Source organism: Rhinolophus hipposideros (genome assembly GCF_964194185.1).
Source record: "Rhinolophus hipposideros genome assembly, chromosome: 4".
In the NCBI taxonomy this organism is placed as follows: Eukaryota; Metazoa; Chordata; class Mammalia; order Chiroptera; family Rhinolophidae; genus Rhinolophus; species Rhinolophus hipposideros.
In genome coordinates this window covers 80,502,498-80,528,074 of record NC_138050.1, presented here as the reverse complement: position 1 = coordinate 80,528,074, position 25,577 = coordinate 80,502,498, and the positions used below count along the sequence as shown (strand labels likewise).

General features: G+C 38.3%; 1 protein-coding gene across 14 annotated transcripts in view; it reads left to right on the top strand.

Moving 5' to 3' along the window:
• The window catches only part of LMO7 (LIM domain 7), a 190,489-nt gene that overhangs the window by 135,906 nt on the left and 29,006 nt on the right, over positions 1–25,577 (top strand). For 6 of the 14 annotated variants that reach the window (XM_081046315.1, XM_081046326.1, XM_081046317.1 and 3 more), the window contains 5 exons: positions 2,809–3,061; positions 15,029–15,146; positions 17,276–17,418; positions 18,724–19,147; positions 20,917–21,027. In XM_081046315.1, the coding sequence (XP_080902441.1) occupies positions 2,809–3,061; positions 15,029–15,146; positions 17,276–17,418; positions 18,724–19,147; positions 20,917–21,027 (1,049 nt within the window). Of the gene's footprint in view, positions 1–2,808; positions 3,062–4,015; positions 4,295–4,571; positions 4,776–5,639; positions 6,357–7,329; positions 7,360–15,028; positions 15,147–17,275; positions 17,419–18,723; positions 19,148–20,718; positions 21,028–25,577 lie in introns of all 14 variants that reach the window. The other 8 variants (XM_081046314.1, XM_081046320.1, XM_081046324.1 and 5 more) reach the window with 5 other exon arrangements.

Sequence of the window (25,577 nt, the reverse complement as noted above, 5' to 3'; positions counted from 1 at the left end):
GATTCATCTAAGTGATTAAAGCTGTAAAAGCAGAGGCTGAAATTCTCAACCCATTATATACTTTGTCTTGACTGAAGAACCTAAAAGATTTAATGTTTAAATTTATATCTGGCCAACAAAGAATAAAAAGGAGAAGGACTGAGGCATTGTGGGAATGTGCAGACTTCATGCAGTTCAAATACAGTGGTCCAATGCTGTGGAATCAAAGTCTGTTCTCAGATGTTCATTGGACTGGGTGCCTGGTTCATGTGACGAAAAGCAGAGGGCCACTGTGGCACTGCTTCCTAATCTTGAGAAAGGAGTTACAGACCTTGTTTAAGGAGTGTAGAAGTGAAGACTTGGTAATTACAAGTAAGGGGTGGAGAGAAGAAAAGCCTGGGGGCCACTAGGATGATAAACCTTTTTTTTGTGATTACTATATCAAAATTCTGCTACCCACCACATTACCATCCAAAATTGATGACAACCGCAACTTAGGATAGAACTTTTAAGTTAACAGAATTGCAAAGTGAAATTTCTTAGTTTTATATGAAACCTCCCATAGCAAGAATATTTGCCTACTCTATAGGGTACTGTAGTAGATTCAAAAACAAATTTAACTTTAAAAATGCATGTCATATACAGCATGATGACCACAGTTAACATTCTTATATGGTATATATGAAAGTTAAGAAAGTGTATTATATCCTAAGAGTTCTCATCACAAGGAAATTTTCTTCTTCTTTTTTGTATCTATATGAGAATGATGGATTTTAACCAAATGTATCGTGGTAATCATTTCACAACACACCAAGGATGCCAAAAACGTGTTCACATTGTAAGAGATGTTATATCTATGTATTACTTTTCGAAGTTGAATAATGGTAGCACTGTGCAGTATGACATTCGCTCAAAAGATGGCATTAATCAAATGAATGTTAGCGTCATTCATTGTATTACAATTTTAATACAATTTTTTCCTTTCTTAAAATGTGCATACATATTTTTGGCACCCTCTGTATATAAGTCGAATTATACTGTATACCTTAAACATATACAGTGCTGTATGTCAATTGTATCTCAATAAAAATGGGGAAAAATTCCAATGTAGAACAATTTCTTTATGTATTTAAGATTTTACATGTCTAAATTTTGATATGAATTAAGACGTTTCTCTCATTTCCAGAAAAATGTACTGTTTACTTAGGAGGTGGTAGAAACAAATGAAGCACCGGATTAGGGGCTATGAATCTTCCTGGTTTTAGCTGCTTATACTTTCTCCCTTTTCACCATGCTCTCCTTTCCCCTGTTCTTGTCTCACGGCCTCATAGCTGTATGTTGAACCACTTCTTGTAGGCTCTTCTCAGTGTCATTTATGGTAGATTCATTCCAGGCAGGAGGGAGGAGACCAGACCGCCTTTAGCTCAGGTTAACCACACAGGTATTCTCTGTGCTGCCAGTCTGGAGCTCTCAGGTACTCAGGTGCTGTGCACAGCCAGCCTCAGAGAGCCCTGGTAGGAAGCAAGCCCCATTTGTATACTTTCTTTACAAATATACAGAGGCAAGAAGCAAAAAAGGGCAGGAAAGCGAGACAACTCAGCTTGGATCTGTAGTGTCTGTGTGGGGACAAAACCCCAAAAAGCAGTTTCCAGGCTCTCGGCCTCACATAGAAAGGTGCTGGCTCGGGTAGCAAATGGCCATCAACTGTGATCAGATGCCAGCAGCTGTGGCTAGTTGGCCGTCAGCTGTAACCCGTAAGCCATTGGCCACTAATATAACGGCTGTGGCTATGCTAGCAGAAAGGAATGGGGGCTAGCAAGAAGGTGGTGGCTGGCAAGCGCGGACTGCTGTTAGGCAGATTATGTAGATCCTGCTTCCTGTGTCTCCAGCCCAGCCGCCAGCGAGAATATATTGGTTTGACTCCCCTACTTATGGCTCTGTGGGTGTTCCTTTTTGGCCTTACCGTGTCCTGCGTTCTTGGGCGAGGAGTGGGAGCTGAGACCCTACACGACAAATGGCGCTGCGAGCAGGGTCCCCCGCGTGACAGTCTGTACCTGTTTTTCTTTCCGTGTCTTTAAAAGAGCACATTTATTTATTTATTTTTAAGAGAACTGGTTGGATTTGTATCAATCTGACCTTAAGGTATATCAAAGTGCATTCTTTTGAATATGTGTTTAAATGACTTTGAATCAAAAATATAATATCCACAGCCATCCTCAGAAAAAGCCTTCTGGGTTCTCATTTAGGTAGGAGACTCGATATTCCTTTGGGTCTTTAGTAGTCATTTGGTCCAATTTCATAGCTAACGTGTGATTCTTGCTTATCAAGGTCTTAGGAGGATTTACCACACCCCTGTGAGATCTTGTGCTTCTCTTTCTATGTTCCCCCTTATCTCTTGCCTCACAGAAATTTTAGATGGCTGCATGCTTTCTTTTAAATTACTGTTTCCCTAGGATTGCTTTTATATTTCATTTCAGTGTCTTTGACTCAATTGCTAGGTTTTACTCAAATATACTCCATTGCCAAGTTTTATGAAAAATTATGGGGGCCCGGAAGATTGAGAAGAAAAGTGGTTCGGCTGTAAATCGGGACTTTTTCTGCTTAGAATGTGCAAAAGTAAAATAATGTGCTGCATGCACTTCCAGTATGCAAAGCAGGTTCCTCCTAATGGATCTTATCACAACTTCATGACAAATTTCTAAAAATATGCCCCGCAGTTAGCAGTAGAGCACTGGGTTTCCAAGGGAAAGACAAAGCAGGCAGGCTGTGTGGATTTCAGTTGGAGGAATGATCTGGAGAGTAAAGAACATGTTTGTTCCTTTTTTGTAGGTTGCGAAAGTGACACAGATTCTGAATTAACATTCAAAATGCAGGATTACAATAAAGATGATATGTCCTATCGAAGGATTTCGGCCATTGAACCAAAGTCTGCTTTACCGTTCAATCGTTTCTTACCCAACAAAAGTAGACAACCATCCTATGTGCCGGCGCCCTTGAGGAAGAAAAAACCCGACAAAAATGAGGATAACAGAAGAAGTTGGGCAAGCCCCGTCTATACAGAAGCAGATGGAACATTTCCAAGGTATTGGGGATGTGATCTGATGTTCGAGTTTTACAATTTAGTATGCTTGTGAATTTGCTGGGATATTTAAATGTGGTACAAGGAGTGGTTCTTAAAATGTATTTCGTAGATGAAAATATATTAAATTTCATTAATGCAAATGTTTCTTTTTAGCCGATATTTTTAGTCACACATGTCTTGAAGATATTTCTTCCATTTTACAATGTCAGCATGTGATTTGCCGGTTCCTTTTATAGATGCATTCCTTTAGACATATTGATGTCTTTCAGCTTACTGGATGACCTACACTGTTCATTGTGAACTCTGCTATGTCTTTGATTTCTTCCCCTCGCCCCCGCCCCCCGGGTTGACTGATCTCAGTGCGCACAAAAAGAATCCTTTAATTTCTCACCAAATGAGCAGAGAGCAGAGTGTGACTTCTCAAATCCAGCTTCCTATCAGAAGGAGGTATATGGTTCTGACAGTGGTTCAGACTCTGAGGATGAACGAAGGTCACCTGATGTAATTTTGGATGCCTTAGCCAGCTGTAGATTCCAAGGGAAAAAGAGGCCAGAGATTTTCATCTTAAGCACTCTCTCTTAACTCTTATTCACAAATGTTTTCTCCTGCTGGCCCAGTAGCCACCACGCTATATGAATTGACAGCTTTCTTCTGGATCCAAATGTCTAGTCTGTTGATTGTAATAGATAAAGTAACACCCCGAGTTGTTTGCAATTTGTCTCTTTTAACACACCTTATAATTATATTTGTCCCTTATGTAGTAAGCTATTTTTTAATTAAAATGAGATGCTGTTATAATGCCTTAACTTTGTTCTAGGAGCTGTATGATGAGAATGGAAACTAATTTGCTTCCTTCACAGTGGTGTAAACTTTGTGAGCCAGAAAGCATGCCTTTTGTATTCTGTGTCACAAATTGCTCATATATTATCTTAACCAGTTGGATGTTTTGAACAGTAACGAGAGGAGAACTTGGGGCACAAACGTGGAGAACTGGCCAACAGTTCAAGAAACTTCAAACTCCTTTTGTTATTTGAAAGAGGAAGAAGAAGAGACAAGCATACCCAACACTGTAAAAGATGATCTTTATATGAGAAAGCTAAGTCCGATCATGCCAAACCCAGGGAACGCTTTTGATCAGTTTCTTCCCAAATGTTGGATCCCAGAAGATGTGAACTGGAAAAGGATAAAAAGGGAAACTTATAAACCATGGTATAAAGAATTTCAGGGATTCAGGTTTGTCTTTGTGCATGTTTCTGTCATTCCAGTGTTCATTTAGTACCTTGGCTGGGGGCATTTTATGTGTGCTTTTTATGAAAGAGACAGGTTAATTGCCCTCCAACATCGGTAGAACTCTGTAACTGAAAAAAGAAAATCTGTTTAAATTGTAGGATCTAAATCTTAAAAAGCCCTCTTCTATACAGAGTCATAGTTTCACATTATTTTCAGTTAATTTTTCTCCAGTTCTATGTCTTCTTTCCTCTTTCTTTCCTTTCTCTGCCTCATTCCACAGTAGGAGGAATTTATACTCTGAGGATGAGGAATCAGGCTCTGGCAGAAGCTCTGCCATTTTCAGTAGGATACCAAAAGCAGAGCATAGGCTAGACGGCAACTGCCAAAGACGTTCGCTTTTGATGGAACTGGCTACCGAGCGGGCCAGAATCTCACGGGACACCCATGAAGCCAGGAGAACTAGTAGTACTTCGGATGAGCCCAGGTGTATCTGCCTGCATGAGCCTTCCTGCTTTGAGTCTGGCCTGTGACACCTGTCCCAGCTTTTGCTGCTACATTAACCTCTGACCATGATGTGCCAAATCATAAAACCTTACTTACTATATAGTATAAAAGCATAATGTATAATATATTGCTTTCTGTGTGGGCATGTAAGCTTGGAAGTCTGTAGGATTATATATCCTCCTTTAGCACAATACTGTATAAGAGAGGATAGAGTTACATGTGGCATAGTCAGTTCTTTGGGAAAACCATTTACAAGGCTTTTGGGATAGTTGACCTAATTTTATAGTTGTGTTATGCATAGAGAAGTGGAGACGGGAAATAATTTTTAGATAGACACTAAGTCAGGCAAGTCTGGGGGGAAATGCAGACTCCTCGGGGTCTTTTATAAAGCTTCAGAGCATTTTGTTTTTTAAATTTCTGCTGACTACCTGTGCCTATTGCATAAAGTGCTTCCTGACCAACTCTTGAAACTTTCCAACATCATTGCTGCTTTCTTCTCTGGGATGGGAATTAGGTCATTGTGGCTCATGGGCTGAGGAAGAAGTGAAAGTGTTGTGTTGCATGTCAGGGAGGTATACTCTATCTATGTTCTCGCCCCATCGCTGGGCCTAGATGGTACCCACCTTTCCTGAGAAGTACACTCTGCTCTTGTTTCTTTAAATGGTATCCAGGAAAGTCACAAGTGATGGCATTAAATGCTAGTCTGTCTTCCAAGCAAGAGTCACTGCGATGGCTCCCTAAAATAATTCATCCATAATAACTGACTAGTTGGTCTGCTACCTAATTACCTTTTCTCCTCAAACTTAATAAGCTTCTCCCTTCCTTTTTCTTTTCTATGCTTCAGTCAGTTTTTATTACTTCAGGCCTTCCAAACGTATTCTGATGACATCTTGTCTTCTGAAACAAATATCAGAATTGACCCCACTGCTGGCCCAAGGCTTATAACACGCAGGAAGAATCTCTCTTATGCACCAGGGTATAAAGGAGGTGACCTTGAGATGTCAGCCTTGGACCCTGACTTAGAGAATGATGATTTCTTTGTCAGAAAGACTGGGGCTTTCCACGCCAATCCATGTGTTCTCCGGGCTTTCGAAGACTTCCGATTTTCTGAGCAAGATAACCCTGTAGAACGAGACATAATTCTGCAATGTAGAGAAGGTGAACTTGTACTTCCAGATCTAGAAAAAGATGATATGATTGTTCGCCGAATTCCAGCACAGAAGAAAGAGGTGCCTCTGTCAGGAGCCCCAGATAGATACCAACCAATCCCTTTCCCTGAACCCTGGACTCTTCCTCCAGAAATTCAAGCAAAATTTCTCTGTGTACTTGAAAGGACACGCCCATCCAAAGAAAAAAGTAATAGCTGTAGAGTATTAGTTCCTTCCTATCGTCAGAAGAAAGATGATATGTTGACTCGTAAGATCCAGTCTTGGAAGATGGGAACTCCTGTGCCCCCCATCAATTTCACCCCAGGTCCCTGCAGTGAGGCGGACTTACGGAAGTGGGAGGCCATCCGGGAGGCCAGCAGGCTTAGGCACAAGAAACGGCTGATGGTTGAGAGGTCAGAGTATGTTTCTGCAAGGATTTTGCTTGTCGTGGATGGTCTTGTGCAACTTGTGTGACAAAGTGGCATCATATTGCCCGACCGCATGTCATGAGTCATTTTGAAGCATCCTGTAAAATTTTTTTGCTTTGAGAAACCTTATTTCATGGAAAAAGTGCAATTCCATATTTGCACATTTGTAAATCATCTTTTTGAGGCCTGTCTAAGAAGGTGTATTCACAAACCTTGCCTTTGGCCGTAAAGGAAGACTGCTATTCTGCAACACGATGTTATATTAAAATGTTTTCCAATTACATTTACAGACTTTGATTCTCATGTCCAGTCATTTCTGAAATGGTCTTGTGGTAGTTTGGTTTTATGTGTTTCTCATTTTGGAGGGTATGATTTTTGTGTAAAAATTGTCCTTGAAATATGGCATTGCAAATTTCATTTAAGTTGATTTTGATTTTTGTTTTTGACCTAGGTTTTTTTGTACTATCAGTGTGTGACTTTCTAAATTTAGAGTTGAAAGTTCAGTGCAAACTTTATTAAAATGCATGAATGTTATTTGCTATCTGCTAAATATATGTATTTATGGCCATTTTAGTGATAGTGAATGCATTTCTGTGTTCTGAAACTTGATGTTTTGACGAATGTTCAGTTTGTTGAATGAAGTTTGGGATGGACAAATATGATTAGGTTGAATAAAATTAGTAGATGCAAATCTAACTTTTTATTAGTTCCTGGCAACAGAAAGCTTTTTGTTATGGATTTGTTAGTTCAGTTAAATCAAGAAACTCTTGTCTTAATGTGAATTCCTTGAGATATGAGATCAATGAGAATTTGACACACAATTAAGAATATGACTGAAGAAGCAACCTTTTGAGATTTGTCCATATCTAATTAGACTCGTAAGTTAAAATTGTTGAATATTTAGAAATTAACACACTGGAAAAAACGACTTTTAATTTTTGGTTTTCTGATTTCTTAGACTCTTTCAAAAGATTTATGGTGAGAATGGGTAAGTTTTGTGGTTCACAGTAAAAAACAAAACAAATACATTCTCTGCGTATTGTTTGTCCTTTGTGTAGTGTGTCATTGCACTTCTGTCCTGGCATGTCACTAAATGGGGATGCTGTGTGCTGTGCATGAGATTTAGACACGGGACATTTTCATTAATTTTTCAGCCTAATGATAATGTGTTTGGGTACTCAGTGCATGAAGTGCTATATGACAGTAGAATTGCTTTATTAGAAGTTTAAAATTAAGATCCATTTTTTTTTTTAATTCAAGGAGTTGATTAAAAATAACCAAGGTGCTTGCCTAAGACTAGGTATCTTTACTTTGGTATTTGGTTATTATACAGACCTAAATTTTCATTTTGGATATTGTAGCCCAAATAACTACATTTTAGAAAATGTGTGATGGATAAGAATATTAGCATTTACTTTGAGGTTGGAATACATGCCGTTGGCATCACCTATATACTCCTAGCTTACGGGGAGCTTTCTTAGTTGGGATGGTGAGTGGCATTAATCTTTCCCTAGTAGAATTTGGAAATATTTTCAAGGTTCCTGATTAGGGGAAAATGGTGTAAAATAGCTGTGTTATAGAGCCAAACCAGCCTTCCAAACCTGCAAAAATTAAAATCTTTACTTTCCAATATTGTTGCAAGGATGGTATTTATAACTAATCCTTAATTTTTGTCTACTGTTGTTTAACTTTAGTCACCTGGTAGACATAAAATATAAAAATAACTTTCTGGAAATATTTTCCATTTCCAGAATAGCATAGTTAAAAGTAAATGCTACTTTTACTATTTATTGCCCACTAACTGTAGAATAATTTATTCTTATTGAAAAATAACCAGGGGGCTACATATTAATATTTTCCACCAAGCTTTCCATAACGTTGTGAATCTAACTGCTAATAGTTTTTGAGCAAGAAGGAAACTTAAGTGTGTGAAACATTTTAATTTTGATCTTCAATCAAGTATTTTCATTATAAGGGCTAAGCTTTAGTAACTAAGTATCTTCCCCTCCCAGGATTTATTTTATGTCTAAGATACTCTAATTTTGATAGCTAGATAATTTGAAAATGTAGAGATCTTGGAAGTTACTACAATTGCTATTTAAAGTATTATAACCATTCTAGATATCAAAGGTGTAACTGAGCCACTGGCAACTAATTGCAAGTACTTCTCAGTCACTGATTTTAAAAGTCAGAGGCTCCCAGCAAAGGCACGTTACCCCCATCCAGCTGCTCCTGTGCCTACAGTGTTTTCATCAGTGAGGGTGAACGTGGCCATTTCAGCATGATGCTTAAGCATTTGCTAATCTCTGCATCATGGGAAAGCTGTTTTAACTTGATGAAAAATCTCTTTGAAGCTTCAAGCATTTTGAATGATAACTTGCAGAAGAAATTTCATTGGTAAATAAAACTTGAAAATGTAAACAGGTTGTTTTCTTAAAGGGGATACAAGTACCCCAAGTACAAATACTTGATAGGAACACACACATCTACAGCTATTTCACTGACTATTGTTGTTCTTCTGTGGGGATACCTTGGATGACTGGGTTAAGAAAACAGAGAAATGCAAATGCCAAAGCTCAGAAAGCTAAGGATTTCTCTCGGCTAGAGCTAGCATCAGCAAATGCCTTCTGTAAACTATTTCAGAATTGTTGCTTGTGTAGTACAGTATTTGTTTTCAAGGCTGTTCCCCTTGCAGTTTAGTGCCAAGGTAACAACACAAATAAAACAAGATTGTAAATTGAGACTGATGAATACGGCATGACTTGTGAAATAATGGGAAGTAATACAAATATGTCTTCAGAAAACTCAAGTGCATTTTAGATTACTTGCAATCAAAATCTATTATATGTTTTTGTTTTTTTCTCTAGTCTATCAGTTACCAATGTTTTTCTTAAATGGATCTGCAATGAAGGCAAAAAATTCAATTGGAGCAAGTATAGGCTTTTACTCTAGAAGTTGTTTCATGGTTATAAATATTTATGAACATGTTTATAACCATGAAACAATTGCTATTATTTCTGGGCAATATTTCTCTGGACATAACGTACATTGTCAGGCTTGGAATACTTACCTGGAAATTCATTATTTTTCAACATCCTGTGATTGAAAAATCATGAATGCTTTCTTTTTGGAAAGGACCAGTTTAAAGAGAAATCTGCTTTACTTTTTGAAGTCTTAGATCGTTAATTTGTGGCTTGCTCTTAATTTGGCATTTAACACCTGTCACTTTGTTTATTTTTAGTAAGACGCTTTGTGTATGGCAGTCATTTCTCATATATGTGCTTTTGTGTTTGCATGGACTTATGTCTGTGTGGTCCCATGACATTTGAAAAGTTGGTTATGATGCCTCTTGGTAGAAGCTCTAATGACAAATAAATTTGTAAGTTTATATAGCTATAATTTTGTAATGTGATTAAGCCATTGAATCTCCTGCCAAGTATCAACAGGAAACGAATCCTGACTAATTCAAGGGGAAGTTGTAATCAAAGGCAACTAAGATATCTATATTTCACTTCTGGGCTTTCGCCTAAAATGTTCTGTGGAACTGTAAAGACACATAACACAACAAAAAGGAAGGGAAAATAAGTTGATGTGAGTTACTTTCTGGGGATTTTGCCTCCAGGAGACATTTGGCAATGTCTGTAGACATTTTTGATTGTCACAAAGGGTGGGTTGTTGGGAGATGGGTTGCTATTGGCCCTAGTGCCTTTATAGCCTCGAATGCAGTTAAATGTCCTTCAATACACAGGACAGCCCCCCACCATAAATAATTTTCTGGCCTCCAAATGTCAATAGTGCTGCTTTGCACAAACCCTGATTTAGACTATGAACCTATACATGAAAAGTCTCTATGATAATACATTGTTGATCATTCTAGTTGATGGTAATTCTAAAGCTTTCCCAGATTTTAGTATTGATTACCCTTTAGATAATTCCTACAGTACCTAATGGAAATGTTTTTAGAGGTGCATAAATAATTATATTCATGTCTTCCTCTGAAGGTTGGGGCCCTCAAACTTAGTATCATGGAATTTCTGTTTACTGTGTAAGGCTATCAGTGATTTTCATATTAAGAACATTTTGCTACATGTTGGTCCTTTTTGATCTATAAATTATTTTAAATGACTCTGCATCATAATACCAGTCAAAAAGTGCCAGCAGAGTAGCAGGTAATTAGCACTGTGGGAGAAGAGAGTAAGATTTTAGTGATACTGGTTTATAATCTATACTTTGCGTAAACTTCCCCCTTCTTTCTCTCTTCCTAAATGCTATTTGAAAAAATTATGTTCAACTGAAACTGCAACATGTTAGACCTGTAGTTTTTGGGAAAAAATCCAAATGCACTTCTAAATTGGAGACTTTCCAAGTAAGGAAATACAAAGGTGGCAAGTAAATGAATTGTAGGAATTGTGATTGGCCGGTGAAGAGTAATGCATTCTATAGGACATTAGAGCTGTGTAGTCCTTTATAGTTTTCCCAATGATTTTCCTGGGACTATGTCTGGTGCTTATCTCATTTCTGTGAAGTAGACAGGTGGGTATTATATGCATTTTAGAGACATGGAGAAAGATAAACATATATTTCAGTTTTCCCAAGGACGTCCAGCTACTGAGCAATAGAAACAGACTTAGGGTTTTGTCTAATGAGATAATCCAGGTAAACTGCTTATACAGTAAGCCCTCAGCAGTTTATTATGCTGTTAACTCTGATAAGAAAGGAAAGAATTTTTCATGATCTGGCTGGAAGACTCCTGCACTCTAAAAGTTCTAGATTTTATCGGTGTGGCCTGGGGTGACCTCTCTAATTTGAAAGTGCTTTGGTAGTTAGTTTTCAGGAGATCCCACACAATCATATTTGCCTGAACAAGAATAGTTGGTGTATAGCACCAGATGGTTATTGGAATGTAATCAACATAACCTTACCCATATCTCATAATAATCCCTTCCTTGCTTGGTAGGTGAGGCACTGAAGCTCAGAGAAGTGAACTGATGTTAGATTGGGATGAAAATTGGTGCCACAGCCAGGCACGGAGCCCTTACCTCCTGTCTCATTCCAATGCCTGGCTCAGCTTGTGTGGAAAGTGTTCAGGCTTTTTGTAGGTAACATTATGCACCCCAGGGAACAAAAGGAGCTCGCATTCCTCCCTTATGCGGGGGTTTGTCTACTACGCATGGTATTTGGCTCACTTTGTTCTTCTTGGGGACCTCCTGTGTGCCAGGCTTTGTGCTGTGGGCTTTCAGGAGGACAGTGTATCCTCTGCCCAGGAGAGCATGTTTTCTGAAAAGTTAACGCTTTACGGTACAGAAGGGTGAGGTTCTAAACAGCACCTGTGTACAAGTTTGGGCTGGTCAAGACCATCCAGCCTTCACCCCACCAAAAGAATATTAAAATATTTGCATTTCCATTAGTGTTCTGGAATTTATGCAACTGCATCTGTTAGGTATCCAGATTCTCCTCATGCCTTGACCCTGAAAATTTTTCCCTGCCTCTGTTTAGTGAGTCTGTTATAGTATTAGCTCAAATAGGCTTATTATTTACAGTTATGACAAGTGAATTTATATTCTCAAAGTCACATAAATCAGTTTTATATACAGTCATACCTAGTTAAATAATATTACATTGCTAGATTAATATATAAGTTCATATATAAATTCATATGTATTCCATATGTAATTCCTTAATATTCTTTAACAAATCCTGTAAAGCTTTCTTTATAAAACTTTGGGGGGAGTCATAAATTCTGACAAAAAACTAGAAACATTTCACGTTTATTTTGGTTGATTAAATGTCATAAAATATACCTCATTTTTTACCACAGATGTTAAATGAGTGTGTCCTGCATGCCTTGTGCCATGTTAATGTATTTTCATCCCAAGCAACATGTGAAATTGTGAGGGAGATAAGCGAAACATACATGCTTATGTACACACTATGTGTACCATAGTGCTGAGTGTTACATACCATGAGAAAGGTATAGCTAAAGCACTAAAGGAGCTGAGAGAAGGTACAGACCACTGTTGGCGTGGAAGAGACAGGAAGACTTCATCAACGTGATTGAATATTAATCTAGATCATTACTACATTTATGAACACCGACTGTGGGCTGGGCACTCTTTGAGGCATAGGTGACACAGCAGCAAACAAATCAGGCAAAACTCCTGCTTTATAATTGTATAGGGCAGGGCAGGTGACATGTAAATAAACATACATTTCAGATGGGAATAAATGCTGTGGAGAAAGATGGTAAAGAGGTGAGGGAAGAGGTGAGCCAAGGGAGAGGGACATTTGCTGTTTTTCTGTAGAGTGGTCAGAGAAGGAAACACTGAGGTACCATTTAAGCAGATGGCTGGGAGTGAGCGATAAGCCATGTGGATGTTTGGTTGAAGAACTTTCCAGGCAGATTTAGGAGCAAGTAGAAAAGCAAGAGGTTGAGCATAAGTAAGGAAGCCAATTGCTGTAGCCGAGTAAGTGAAGGGGGGCATTTCAGGAGATGAGTGAAGAGAATTAGGCAGGAACCAGGTGATGGTTGGACCTTGTAAGTCTTGGTAAAACCTGTTTTTGCCTCGCGTGAGATCGGAAAGAACTGGTGGGTGCTGAGTAGAGGCATGCAACGACCTGAGTGCAGTTTTGAAAAGACCCCTCTGGCTGCTGTGTTGAGAACACGTTGTTGGGCAGAAAGAGGTGGAAGCAGGGAGACCCATTATTGTAACAATCCAACTAGAAGATATGATGGCTTGGATCAGGATATAATGGTGGAGGTGGTGAGACATGGTTGTATCCTAGTTCTATTTAGAAGGTAGAGTGGCAGGATTTGCTGATGGGATCTGTTACCATGTATGAGAGAAAGAGAGGAATCTGAGATGACTCTAAGATTTTTAGCTTGCAGTCTAGAAGGATGGAGTTGGCTATTATTGAGATGAGGAAGATGGGAGATGAACAGGTTGTAGGAAGATCAGTCATGTTTTTGGTCTGTGACAGTAAAGTTTGAGTTGCCTGTTAGACTTCCAAGTGGAGAATGCATAAGACATTGCATATACCCATCTGGAATTTAGTCTCATAGGATTTCCAAGGAAAGAGGGGAATTTAAAAATTCATATATACTGGCAAAGGGCTTTTGAGTTGAGGGAACAGTTCAGGAAAGATCTTCGCTGGATCTGGAGGCTAGGTGATAATTTAAGAAGCTTTTTAAAAAGTCTGGGTAAGAGTTGACTGTGCTCTGATCTAGGGTGTTGGCAATAGAAATGGAAAGAAAAGGACACTGAATAAGAGGACCTGATAACTAATTGAAAGTAGGGAGAAGTGAGAGGCAAAGGTGAAAAATGGTTCTTTGGTTTCAAAAGTGGATGCCTGAAGGGCATGTAGCACCCTTAACAGCCATCAGAGGAAAAGCAGGTCTGGGGACAAGACTGAGTAAGGCTACCTCAGCAACATCATGTGTTTCATGAATTACTGTTTGCAAAGTCCTTTCTAGATATTATTTCGATTGGTCCCTTTACAATTGAAGTGCTTAGGGGATCGCTATGCAGAGATGTTTATTTAGTAAACAATTGGAATTGAGTCAAAGGAGGGGACTGGTACCCTGGTCTGTGGATTTGGAAGTCATTTACATAGAGATTATAATTGAATTCCTGGCTAGCCAAGGCAAGCCTGTTATAAAAAAGAATGTGGTGATGGCAAAATCGTGGGGAAGGCAAAGTTTAGGGGCCCAAAAAGAGCATGTAGAGTTACTTAAATATGTAAAAGTGGAGTCAGTTACAATTAAATAAAATCATAAGTGCATTATGAAAGATTTGCAGGAAGGAGCATTTGGGGCATTCCAAAAACTCAAAAGCTCTGTCTCTCCCCCTTCTCTCATTCCTACCTGCTCTTCAATATTCAGATCTGACTCCTCTCCTTTTTTACTCAGTGCCCCCTTCTCTAGCCCCCGTTGACCATCCCTCTCTCTATGCCCGTGCGTAGCACACATGTATCTGTTCATTGGTTTCTACTGTGTAGATTGAGCTCTTAGAGAACTGACCCTCAGTGCATCCTTATGGCCAGGGGTCCACAGGGAAGACACAGAAGCTGCCTTAATAAAAACGAGGGCTATAGAGGTGATAACTGGATATTAGAAACTGCCTGTGGTGCTCTGAGCACAAGTCCAGTGCAGTGGTGAAGCACATCTTATGGAATCCTTGAGAAGCAGCAGCACATTTACTCGTGGTATTGAACTTGAGGAGAAAATATCAGGTAATCATTAAATTATTGAATACGTGCACAGAAAAGGCAGCCAAAACTTAAAAGATTAGCTTTGTGAGAGGTAGAAGAAGAAAGACAAATGATTCTAGTGACTGATAGTTACATTTTTTCTGAAGTAATCCTTTTATGCATGGACCACTCTAAATATGGGCATTGGCTTATTTTTTCAGACTTGTGCTGGGTTCTTTTAGCCATCTTTGAAAGAATTCACGCTTGGGTCGAGTGCCGAGGCTCTTATTTCTGCGTTTTGGAAAAACACCATTTATCTCTGTAGTGCTATTTCTGTGATGTTATCACTTGAGCATCTAGGTAGTACAGCAGACATTTAGATGGAATTTCCAAATATAAGCCCAACCTTCCGGTTTTCACCCTAAATCTGGTCATGTGAACCTGGGTTACCATGGGTATTTTTGTCGTAGGAGTAAGTCCATGAGTGATGTCAGCGCAGAGGATGTGCTGCACTTGCGTCAGGTGCGTTACGAGGAGATGCAGAGAATGAAGTCACAACTGAAAGAACAGGATCAGAAATGGCAGGATGTGAGTAGTTTTCATCCTGGGAGATGGGAGCACAGGGGAAATGTGTGTGTGTTTGACTCTTCCTTACTTCTCTTAAAAGACAGTCATTATACCCAGGAGATGATTTTCCTTGTTATTAAAGGATTCAATCCTGTGGAAAATGTGAGCAACTTCCTTTAAAAAATATTTTTAGGACATTTTGATCTATTACTGCTGCATATTTTAAAGGCCATTGTGAAAAATACACACTTCAGGATGTTTGTCTTTTATTCTTCCCTGAGTTCTCAAATATGAGAAACTGCTTCCTGGCCTTACAGCTAATGTGTTGACTGGCTTTGGTGGGTGAATTTGGGGCAGGACTGTTACGGATGCTTATAAGGGAAGAGACTTGGCTCAAGGTTTGGGAAAGCAGGGGTACCGGGGGGTCCAGCCCAGGCTTGGCGTCAGCATAGAGAGATGAAAGTGTCCTTAGCATTCATAGAGGCAATTTAAGAGAAATACCAACTATAACTCCGAGGAATATTTTGGTTGAAAAAGTAATTAACATGAATCAAAAGTAGGTATTTCTACTGCTGTAGAGCTGACATACATCCAGATGTCTATATGGATGTAGACTTAATCTGTAGTTTTGCCTCTGCAGAAAAAAGCATGACCTATTTTGAAAGGGGTAATTGTTCTAAATCAAAGGAATGTAAAGAAATGCAATCGATAAACTATAAAGAGCAAATCCAGAGAAGTTTGAGGACATTAGGGAAATAGAGTTGAGTGGTAGCATGAACAAAAGGGCCAGAGATAGTAAATCTTAATTTTCAAAGGAATTAAAGTCTAATGAAAATGAAACCACTGTTGTGGCTACACTGCTAAATTCCAGTGCCTCTTTTAGTTGGAAACTCGATTTAATTGTCACGAAACAGTAATTCACTGTCACTTAGCCAAAACACATGGTGACTGGATATGAAAATAGTCAGTATTGAGGAGTTATCCATTAGGTTCAGTCAGATAAAAATTCATGCTGGTTATCCTATAGGATTAAATGTACACTGCTTTTGTTCTTTCTGGAAATAGTTCATATTGGTTTCAGGCTGTTTTTAAGGGGGGTGGGTAACCCTACCTGCTCCCAAATGGTATAAACCAAACTTACTTTGTCTACCTTGAGGTTCCTTTCAGTCTGAGACCTTGGATAGGCTTCTGCTTGGGCTGGAATGCCACTAGTCATTCTTAGTATGGGATTTCTCTGTTTTGGAGCCATAGAAAAGTTTGCACCATTCAAAATGTCCTAAACTCCTGGGTGTCAGAACCAGCTTAGGCTGCTAGGACTAATTTAAAGCTGAATTAGGTTGATTGTCCTGCATTCACCCAGTTAGGTGAGACCTACATTCCTCAGAATATGGGAAACAGGTGTCCACTTGTTCCCGCATGATCTTTCTTATCACCCTGTCCTCATGTGGAGTTTACCTACTTTGGAGTCGTGTACTCAAACCTGGCCTCCCTACTAAAGCCTTCCCAAGCCCAGCCCTCCCTGCCTGAAGTGGAAATGACCACTCTCTTTTTTGAACCCCCACCCTCTCAGCAATTCTTTCATGCTCATCTTTGAACTTCTATTTGTGTGTCTGTGTTTCCTTCCTAGACTGAGAGTTCCTGGAGGGGAAGCACATTTTATTCAACTGTGTGTTTACAGTCCTCTTGCTTTCCCAAAGCAGGGACTGAGCTCAGGCTTTGGTAAATGAAAGATGCAGTGTGCATCCACACTTCACCATTGTACAGTCATGTTTCTGGTCCAGTTTTACTAGGGAAACATGTCATTTCACATAACAGCCAGATTATTGGAGTAAGACGAAAATGAATTTGAAACAATTCCTGGTCTTTCTGACCTGGCCCCTAATTACAAGTGTTTAGTATTCTTTGTGAAATGGGCAACGAGGCAGGAAAACAAAAATGGAGTCTATCTTATTAGGTCAGGTTTTTTAGGCAGACACATGAGATAAAGGCTTGGTACAGAAACACTGGCTATAAAAAGCAAAATTAGGGCACCTTGGCATCAAGTTGGAGTGAATAGTTTCAGCGATGTAATGGGATACGTGGCGCTCTCACTGCTAAAAAGGGTGTGTAGAAATTCAGGTATGCCCGTGCTGATGTGATTTTCTCATCAGGACCTTGCAAAATGGAAAGATCGTCGAAAAAGCTACACTTCAGATTTGCAGAAGAAAAAAGAAGAGAGGGAAGAAATTGAAAAGCAGGCTCTTGAGAAATCTGAGAGAAGCTCTAAGACATTTAAGGAAATGCTGCAGGACAGGTAATACATCTCATGATCGGAGAGACCTGTATTAGAAATAGATATTTTGTGTATATGTACGTTGATTTAAGTATGCACCAATAGTAAACTGTAATCAAATATGCAATGGAAGTTTCAGCATTTTGTTCTGCAGTGAAAAAGCAAAGTATTGCTCTACTAAATAGTGAGTTGGATTAACAAAAGAAACAAGTGCTAAATAGTGTGCATTAGTTCTCCATTTAACATTGAATAGTCACATGCAGAACTGGGTGGTGTTGGCTATATTTGGTGCATAAAATGAACTACATTTTTCTTTTTTAAAAGTGAATTTAGGAATGGAATGGTCAAATAAAACCAGCTCTCACTCTTCACTGAATTGTGTAAAATATAACCAAGCTCTTTTTTCATGTTTTAGTGATGCAATTAAAATTATATTTCAAAGAAAGACTGTATAAACATAAGTTGTGAGGATTTATTTTTTGCATTGCAACATAATAGGGTAAAGGTCAAATTTAAACTTGCCTGTAGAGCAGTTACTATGTGAAACCTTGGGATATGTAGAAGTCAGAGAGATAGCAAATATGTTTTAAGGATAATGTCAAAAAGGAAATGTGCTGTCAGGTGATATTAAACAAAGCTCCTTTGTGCCCTAGAAGCCAGTGGTAAACACAGTTCCATTCACTTATATGCAACACAGCTTGAGAGGAACTCTTTACTAAATAATAGTGATGAGACTGTTTCATCAGTTTCTCTATAAATATGAATGGTGATTTTTTTAATCTGTAATAATTGTCCATGCAAATTTTATGAAGCTCTATGAAACCATATACTAACTTGATCTTAATGGAAGTCTGGGTCTTTTGTAGTCTTTTATTTTTACTAATTATTATAAATCATATACAGGAAAAATTCACAATGCTGACATGTAGCCTACATCTTCGGAGGGTTCAAATTGATTGTCAGACAATTAGTTACATTTATAGTGTGATAATTTTGGAAGAGTTATAAATTTGTGGATGAAATTTGGTGAATAATCCTTATTAAAATTTCTTTACTTCCTTATTAAAAGATCTTTTCAACTTAAAAAAAAATCTCTGTGAAGTATTTGAGACCCTCTCTTAAAAAATGAAGTCAACTGTATAATCTTAGTGGGGTATTAAAAAATTGCGTGCATTCTCATATTCTCTTAATATTGTATTGCTTATTATGTGAAGTTGGTAGTCTTGTTTATTCCAAGTCCATTTTATATGTTGATTACCAAAAAAAAATCTGTCTCTCCACTTCTGTGTGTCAAATGCATAACTATGATGTGTTTTTTCTGTTTAGGGAATCCCGAGATCAAACGTCTCCAATTACATCAAGGACAATATATCCTTCTGATGATGCATTGAATGAAGAAAAGCTTCCTCTGACACTGACTATGTCAGAAGCAAGTTACCAGAGTGGGAGAGTAGAAGAGAAGGGAACAACTTATCCTACAGAAATTCCTAAACAAGATTCTACAATTTTTGCAAAAGGAGAGGACACTCTGACAGCTGAAATTCAGCTTCCTCCTAAAAACCCTGGGGAAGAACAACGCCCAGTCTCTCTGTCCTCTCAGCATTCACTGCGTACACAGTCAGCTCAAGTTTCAGCTTCTCTCCCCAGAAGTTACCAGAAAACTGATACAGCCAGGTTAACATCTGTGGTCACACCGAGACCTTTTGGCTCTCAGTCAAGGGGAATCTCATCGCTCCCGAGATCCTACACGGTAAAAAAAGTGCTCGCACTTCATTTACTCTGTTCTCAAGAGCAAATTGTTGGCGAACTTAGCAGAGTTTGAGTTATGTGTACATGATATGTAGAATGTACATAATTTACATGGATATAAAGCAATTTTTTTTAGCCGACTTAGATTCAATAGACATTTAATGCTTAAAATATAGCAATGATGCAGAATTGATTAAACTTTACATTCAATGAAAGTAGAGCTGACACATTTAAAGAACAAAATAAGTTACATTCTAAGGCAGAGCATTTACTTTTTAGCATCATATTTTCTCAAATATGTAAAGTATTAGGTTGAACTGTGTGAAGTTGTCAGTAGTCAATTGTTTTAGACTATGAAACAGAAGTTTCATCTGGTTTACTTTAAATATTTTTAGATTATGTACAAATGTCTATTTTTCTCAATTTCTCACTTCATTAGAACTTAATATGTTTGAGCGTAGTTATTAAAATTATCTCATGTTCAAAAAGTAAATATGTATTTCTATTTGTATTGGGATTTTTATGACTATCATTTTTATGGCTGATGATTTTAAATCATCATTTTATGATGATTTTTATGACTAATCATTTGCCCTGAGAATGAAACAGTATCACGTAAATGAAAGTGGGTGTATTAATTGTAATTATGTAAAAGGAATCAATGCAGTCTTAGGATCAATGTTCAAATTCCTTTTACCTCTGTCACTGTGGAATCCTAAAATCTAAAAGAAAAACTTTGATTTAAAAATATTGAGGTCAGGGAAATCGGTCTAAACTAGCCAGGAATCTCCTGATCATTATCTTAAATAAAGTACAGGCATGTTTGACAGCATAAAAATTAAATTTATGTGACAGACACTTTTAGCATAGTCAAAAGACAATTTATAGACTCAGAAAAATATTAGATAAATGTACTATAAATATAGGGTTAATATTCCTAAGACTTAAAATGGTCCTACAAATTGTTAAGGAAAAGATAAACAGTAGAAAAATGGATATATAAATTAATAGTTCAAGGGTGAAGAAATTTAAATGGTTGATAATATAAAGCACACAGACGCATGTTCAACCTCATTAGAACAAGCAAGAGGTATACCACCTGATTGACAAAGATTTAAACATTCATAATGTTGGCAAGGAGGCAGAGAAACAGACATAAGTAAACTTTTGCTTATAAAGATATGTAGTCATTGGTTGCGATATTTTTGAAAGTTACAGAAAACTTTAAACAATGTTGAATGCATATCACATGAATAAATTATAGATATCCATACTACGGGGTATTCAATAATTAAAAAGAGTAGAGTTCTATTTGTTGACCTGGACTAATGTAAATGAGCAAAGAAAGTTTCAGAGGTCTGTTTATAATACAAACACTTTTGTAGAAACAATTTGTCCTCCGCTAAATACGTGCAGATCTGCTGGCATGAAGGAATGAGCTCCAAGCTTTCGGTAATCAGTCACTTTGCTGTGGGAGGCATATGTTACTTTTATGGTTTTAAAATATCGATGTATACATTTTAAACAGAAATCGAACAGAATACCAAGTTTAAAATGATGTTTCCTATTTAGATGGATGATATTTGGAAGCATAATGGAGACGTAGAAGGTGTTAAGAGATCTCAATACAGTTCACTCAGCACCTCTGTGCATAAACCTGACCCAAGCCAGCTTGCTTCCAGCTCCTTCAGTGAAAGAGAGGCAGTGACATTGGGAGAGAGTGTGATGAGGTTGCCCTCTCCTACACCCCCCTTCTCATCTTTTTCCCAGGACCAGGCTGCCACTTCTAAAGCCACAATGTCTTCAACATCTGGCCCTGATTTAATGTCTGAGCTTGGAGAAGGGAGAAGCTCAGCACAAACAGAAGTCTCAAAGTCAAAGGTGAGTTTGGGAAGGTGTTTTATCATCTGCTGCACAGAAACACAAGTATTTAAACAGGAAATCACATTTTTCACCAGTGTTTCTAGGCATTACAGTCAGTTATATGGGCTGATAATGTGGAATATGAGATGGCATTTTATTTTTAACAGATCTTGGAGGAAGTAGGTCTCTTTCAACTCTGAGTTTTCAGATCTAGATAACCCTTGTAGAATGGGTGTATTGAGACCATTGACCAATTTCCTTGGGGTTTAGCTGGGTTTTCTTTCTATTCCCCATTTTGGCAGCTGTTGCCTTACGCTACTAGTGTATAGCCATCCCAGATTTAGGTGTAGCAGTCACTTGGGAGGTTTCAGATGCAGGTCTGATAGATAAATGGGTAGTAAAGCCCCTTCTCAGGGAGTTAACTAGGAGAAATCGGTACTCACGAGAGGTGTGGCCTCTAGGGACCTGGCCTTTCTTTCTCTATCATATTAACCTTCTAGTGACTTTCAATACGAATTTATACTTTAGAAAGTCTCGAATTTTGTACCACTCCTTGTTTCTTAATGAGACTATTGAGGCTTAGTTATAGTATGACAATTGTGTTTCTTAACATTTGAAGTCCAATAAAATATGCCATCAGTTGAAGAATGACTGGAGGCATTTGTAGTTTTTCCTACTTAAAATTCCTTAAGAATGACTTAAGAAAATTATTAGGTAATGAGTGTTCTTTTAGTATGTTTTACATGCAGGCTAAAAAGTTGCTGGTTGTCTAGAGAACAGAAAGCTTTTCTCTTTTAGAAAAAACTCTGGTTAAGCATTTTGATGTGTGAACCCATTAACATGGAGGAGCTTTTGTGGTTCTTTGGCCTAGTCTAGATTTCTCTGGTTCCTTCCTAGAGTGTATCTGTTTTCTAAGGTACAATATCAGATATATAATTTGGACTAAGTTATATTAATGAAGTAACTTTATGTGAAATAATTTGATATAACATTTACTTAGTATTATTAGATTTTTATTAGTAAGTAAATATCACTTTTGAGTAAGCTTTTTTCTTTTTTTTCCTGATTATAAAATACTACGTGCCTGAGGAAATTTGGAAATGCAGGGAAGTATACATAAAAATCACTGGTAATCCCATCATTTAGGGATAGTCTTTGTTACTATTTAGGGATATTTCTTTTAGTTTTTCCCAGGTACGTTTATGAACATATTTCTAAAACCAGTTTTTGCTGCTTGCTAAAATCATTAGTTGTAACTTTCTTTTTCATTTCATTGTTAAAGAATTGGAAAGCCATAATTAGCATTGTAAGATTCAATGGATGAAAATAATAACGTATGTTACTATACTTGGGGAACATATGGTACTAATGGATGAATAATAGAAACGGAAGCAAGGGTCTTTTGTTTTATGGATTTGTGTGTTTGCCTCCACCTTTTCAAAGAGCAAATCTAGCAAAATAGACTGATTAATGTCTCGTGTGCTAGATGGAGGTAACTCCTTCAGGGTGACAGTTGACTAAATGCATCACGGATTAAGAAAAAGAGGCTAAGTATGGTAGGTGGGTACCAGGTTATGGTCAGATCAGAAGAACCTGAATTGACATGGCATGGTTTCAGGGTTCATCCTGAAGGGGTTTGTGCTCCTTCGTCGCCGAACTTGAAATGGTATTCTACTAAGCAAAATTAGGCCGTATTTAACAAGGATATATATAGAGATTGGCATTCTTGAACGTATGGATGTATCATATGGCAACTTGCTGTCCTTGAGGTGCTTGGTGTGTCACTGCTGCCCTCTGAGGAAAGTGGCTTATGTAGGATCCTCTTGCTCTTTTCATTGACAAGGACCTCACTGAGTTGGAAAAGGTCTGTGCAGGCACAAAACAGGATGACTAATATTAGGTTGGTGCAACAGTAGTTGTGGTTTTTGCCATTTTTTTTAACCTTTTAAACCGCAATTATTTTTGCACCAACCTCATATGTCAAGGTCATATGCAACACTCCTCCAAACTCTTGTCCAAACTATAATTCTGGGAGTTCAGAGGATAGGAAAAATAAAAAATAGTGTGTGGCTGAGCATCTAGATGTCTTGGTAGTTGTATAAGTGTTCTTCAGGTCTTCTTTCCCTTTCTTCACACTTTTGCTGGTAATGTCCTTTCATTTCTTCCTCCAGAATTTTCCTTGATGTTACACTTTTCTCTTCCTGCTTCACTGGAAATTCAGGCCCTTTCCCCATCAATGCAGATGTTTTGTAAATAGTCCCATGTGCTTGTGCATTCTATAAAAGCTGGCATGAGGTTAACCTGCGTGATGCCAAGCTGGAGTCAGTAATTTCTCTGCTCCAAAACCTCCAGTGGCACTCTGTGGTCTGTTCAGTTAAGTTCACAGCACTCAGGGGAGACTGAGGTCTCTCATCCCTGCTCCCAAACACCCTTTGCAGTGCTGTAACAGCTGTTTATTGAGTGCTTACCATATACCACCCCTGTGTGTCAGGGCGTTATCTTAGTTATCCCTCAGTGACTCTGGTATCACCATTTTATGGTTGTGGAAACTGAGGCATGGAGTGGTCATGTTACTCATCCAAGGCCGTACCAGGTACTGAGCGGTGGAGTCAGGACTTGCACCCAGGTGGTCTGACTCATCATTGCCTCCACCACACTGTTATGGCAGAGATGGGGGTAGATGACCCAGCCACACGAGACTGCTTTTTCTTGAACACATCTTGTACTTCCTTGAACATATCATACACATTTGTTCTTGCCCCATTTGAAAATGTTCTTTTCACCCACCTCTGTCTTTGACAGTCCTCCTGTTCTTTCAAAGACTGAGAGGGTCATCTCCTTGGTGAATTAAAATATCTCCTTCCCATCGTTAGAATTGAACTTTTCACCCTTGAAAGCTTCATTTGCTGAGTGCTTCGTCGTTCCACATGTTCAGTGTCTCCTTTGCTGTATTCTTTGTATCCTCCACAGCTTTTACACATTGTTGGCACTGAAGTGCGGTTTACTGATTTGAATTGCATTCAAGGCCTCAAATACTAGACTGAATGATGAACTTGATCCAGCAGGTAATTTAGGTCTTTATAGGTTAATGTGGGAATTTTAACATTAAGGAGTATTCTAGAAATGTAAGCACTATGATGTCACATAGAACTATTTTAAGTCTAGGGGGCAGAGACTGGTTAGGAGCAGATCACAGAATTGTGGTAATAGGTGATTTATGCCATAAAGAAGTACAAGCACAATGAAGGAATATGCTCTCATTTAAAATCTGCCCACAGGAATTTCTTTCCCACTCTCCATTGCTGAGCTGGGGGTTCTACTCCTCTCTGTTTCCTTTTCTCCCTTATCTTTTTATGATGCTTCATTGCTTGCTTCTCTTGCCAGTCCAGGTACTAGGAAAATTCTGGGGGTGACCCTGAGCAAGTGGAGAGAGTGTGACTCTTATAGTCCTTCATTGTCTCCTAACTGACACACAGGTGTGGCTTTCATGATTTTCCCCCAAATTGGCCTTGCCTATAGATTTTCATTTTATTTTGTCCTGTCAGAGCCCTCTATTCTCAAATCTCATCCATACCCATATGTTGGAATCTCTGCCCCAGATTTTTTAAAGCAGTACCCAGATATAGGATGATACAATATGGAAGGAAGGAAGCTTTCTACATGTCCATTTCCTGGTCTCCAAGCCTATTATAAATGCCCTTTTTAATAGTGCCCAGGGCTTATCTCATCACAGCTTCTTACTATGCATTTTATTTGCTTGTCACCAGACTTTCTGTGAAGGTTGGAAGCAAGCCTGTTTTGCTTACTGTTAGCACAGTGCTTGGATATCTATTTGTTGAATGCTGACTGAGTTCTGTGTAGAACTATGTATGTGAACATTAAAGAGGATTTTCTTTAGCTGGTCTGGAAACTGCCTAACCAACCTATATATAATGTATAACGTTGTTTCCATGAGAAAAAGAAGGTAATTACTAGGCATCAATCAGGTTCCTTGCCATCTTTTAAGTGTTTCATTTATTCCTTTCAATAATTTTGCCAAGTAGGTGGTGTTATTCCTGTTTTCGCCCATGACATACTTGAGATTTGAAATTCATGTAACACACTCCAGTCTAGTTAAATGATAAAGCGACGATTGTAATTGCTCTGACCTTAATGTAGTTAAAATATGGCGGTCTCAAATTTGAGAACTTCTTTGAGTAAAAACACCAAATGTTAACTTATTTTAACTTTGCTATCTCTTTAGAATTTTAGAGCCAACAAGCACTGAAATATCTTCTGTTTCATAAAGACAAAATCATTCTTAAGATCGTTTAGAGGAAAGGTATATATTGATTGAAACATACCATTACTGAATCTATTTCTGAAATGTAGAGTTTGGAATCTACCCAGTAGGCAGTAAGGAGCTAGTAGTAATTTTAAAACAGGATGTGATATAATGATTGGCATGTTCTGTAACTAAAGTTGTGGCAGCTATGTTGAAAATGGGGGCCAAGGAGGTCTGGAGACCTGAGAAACAGTTGGGAGGTGGCCACAGTAGTGTAGGGAGGAGACTATGGCCAAACTAAGAT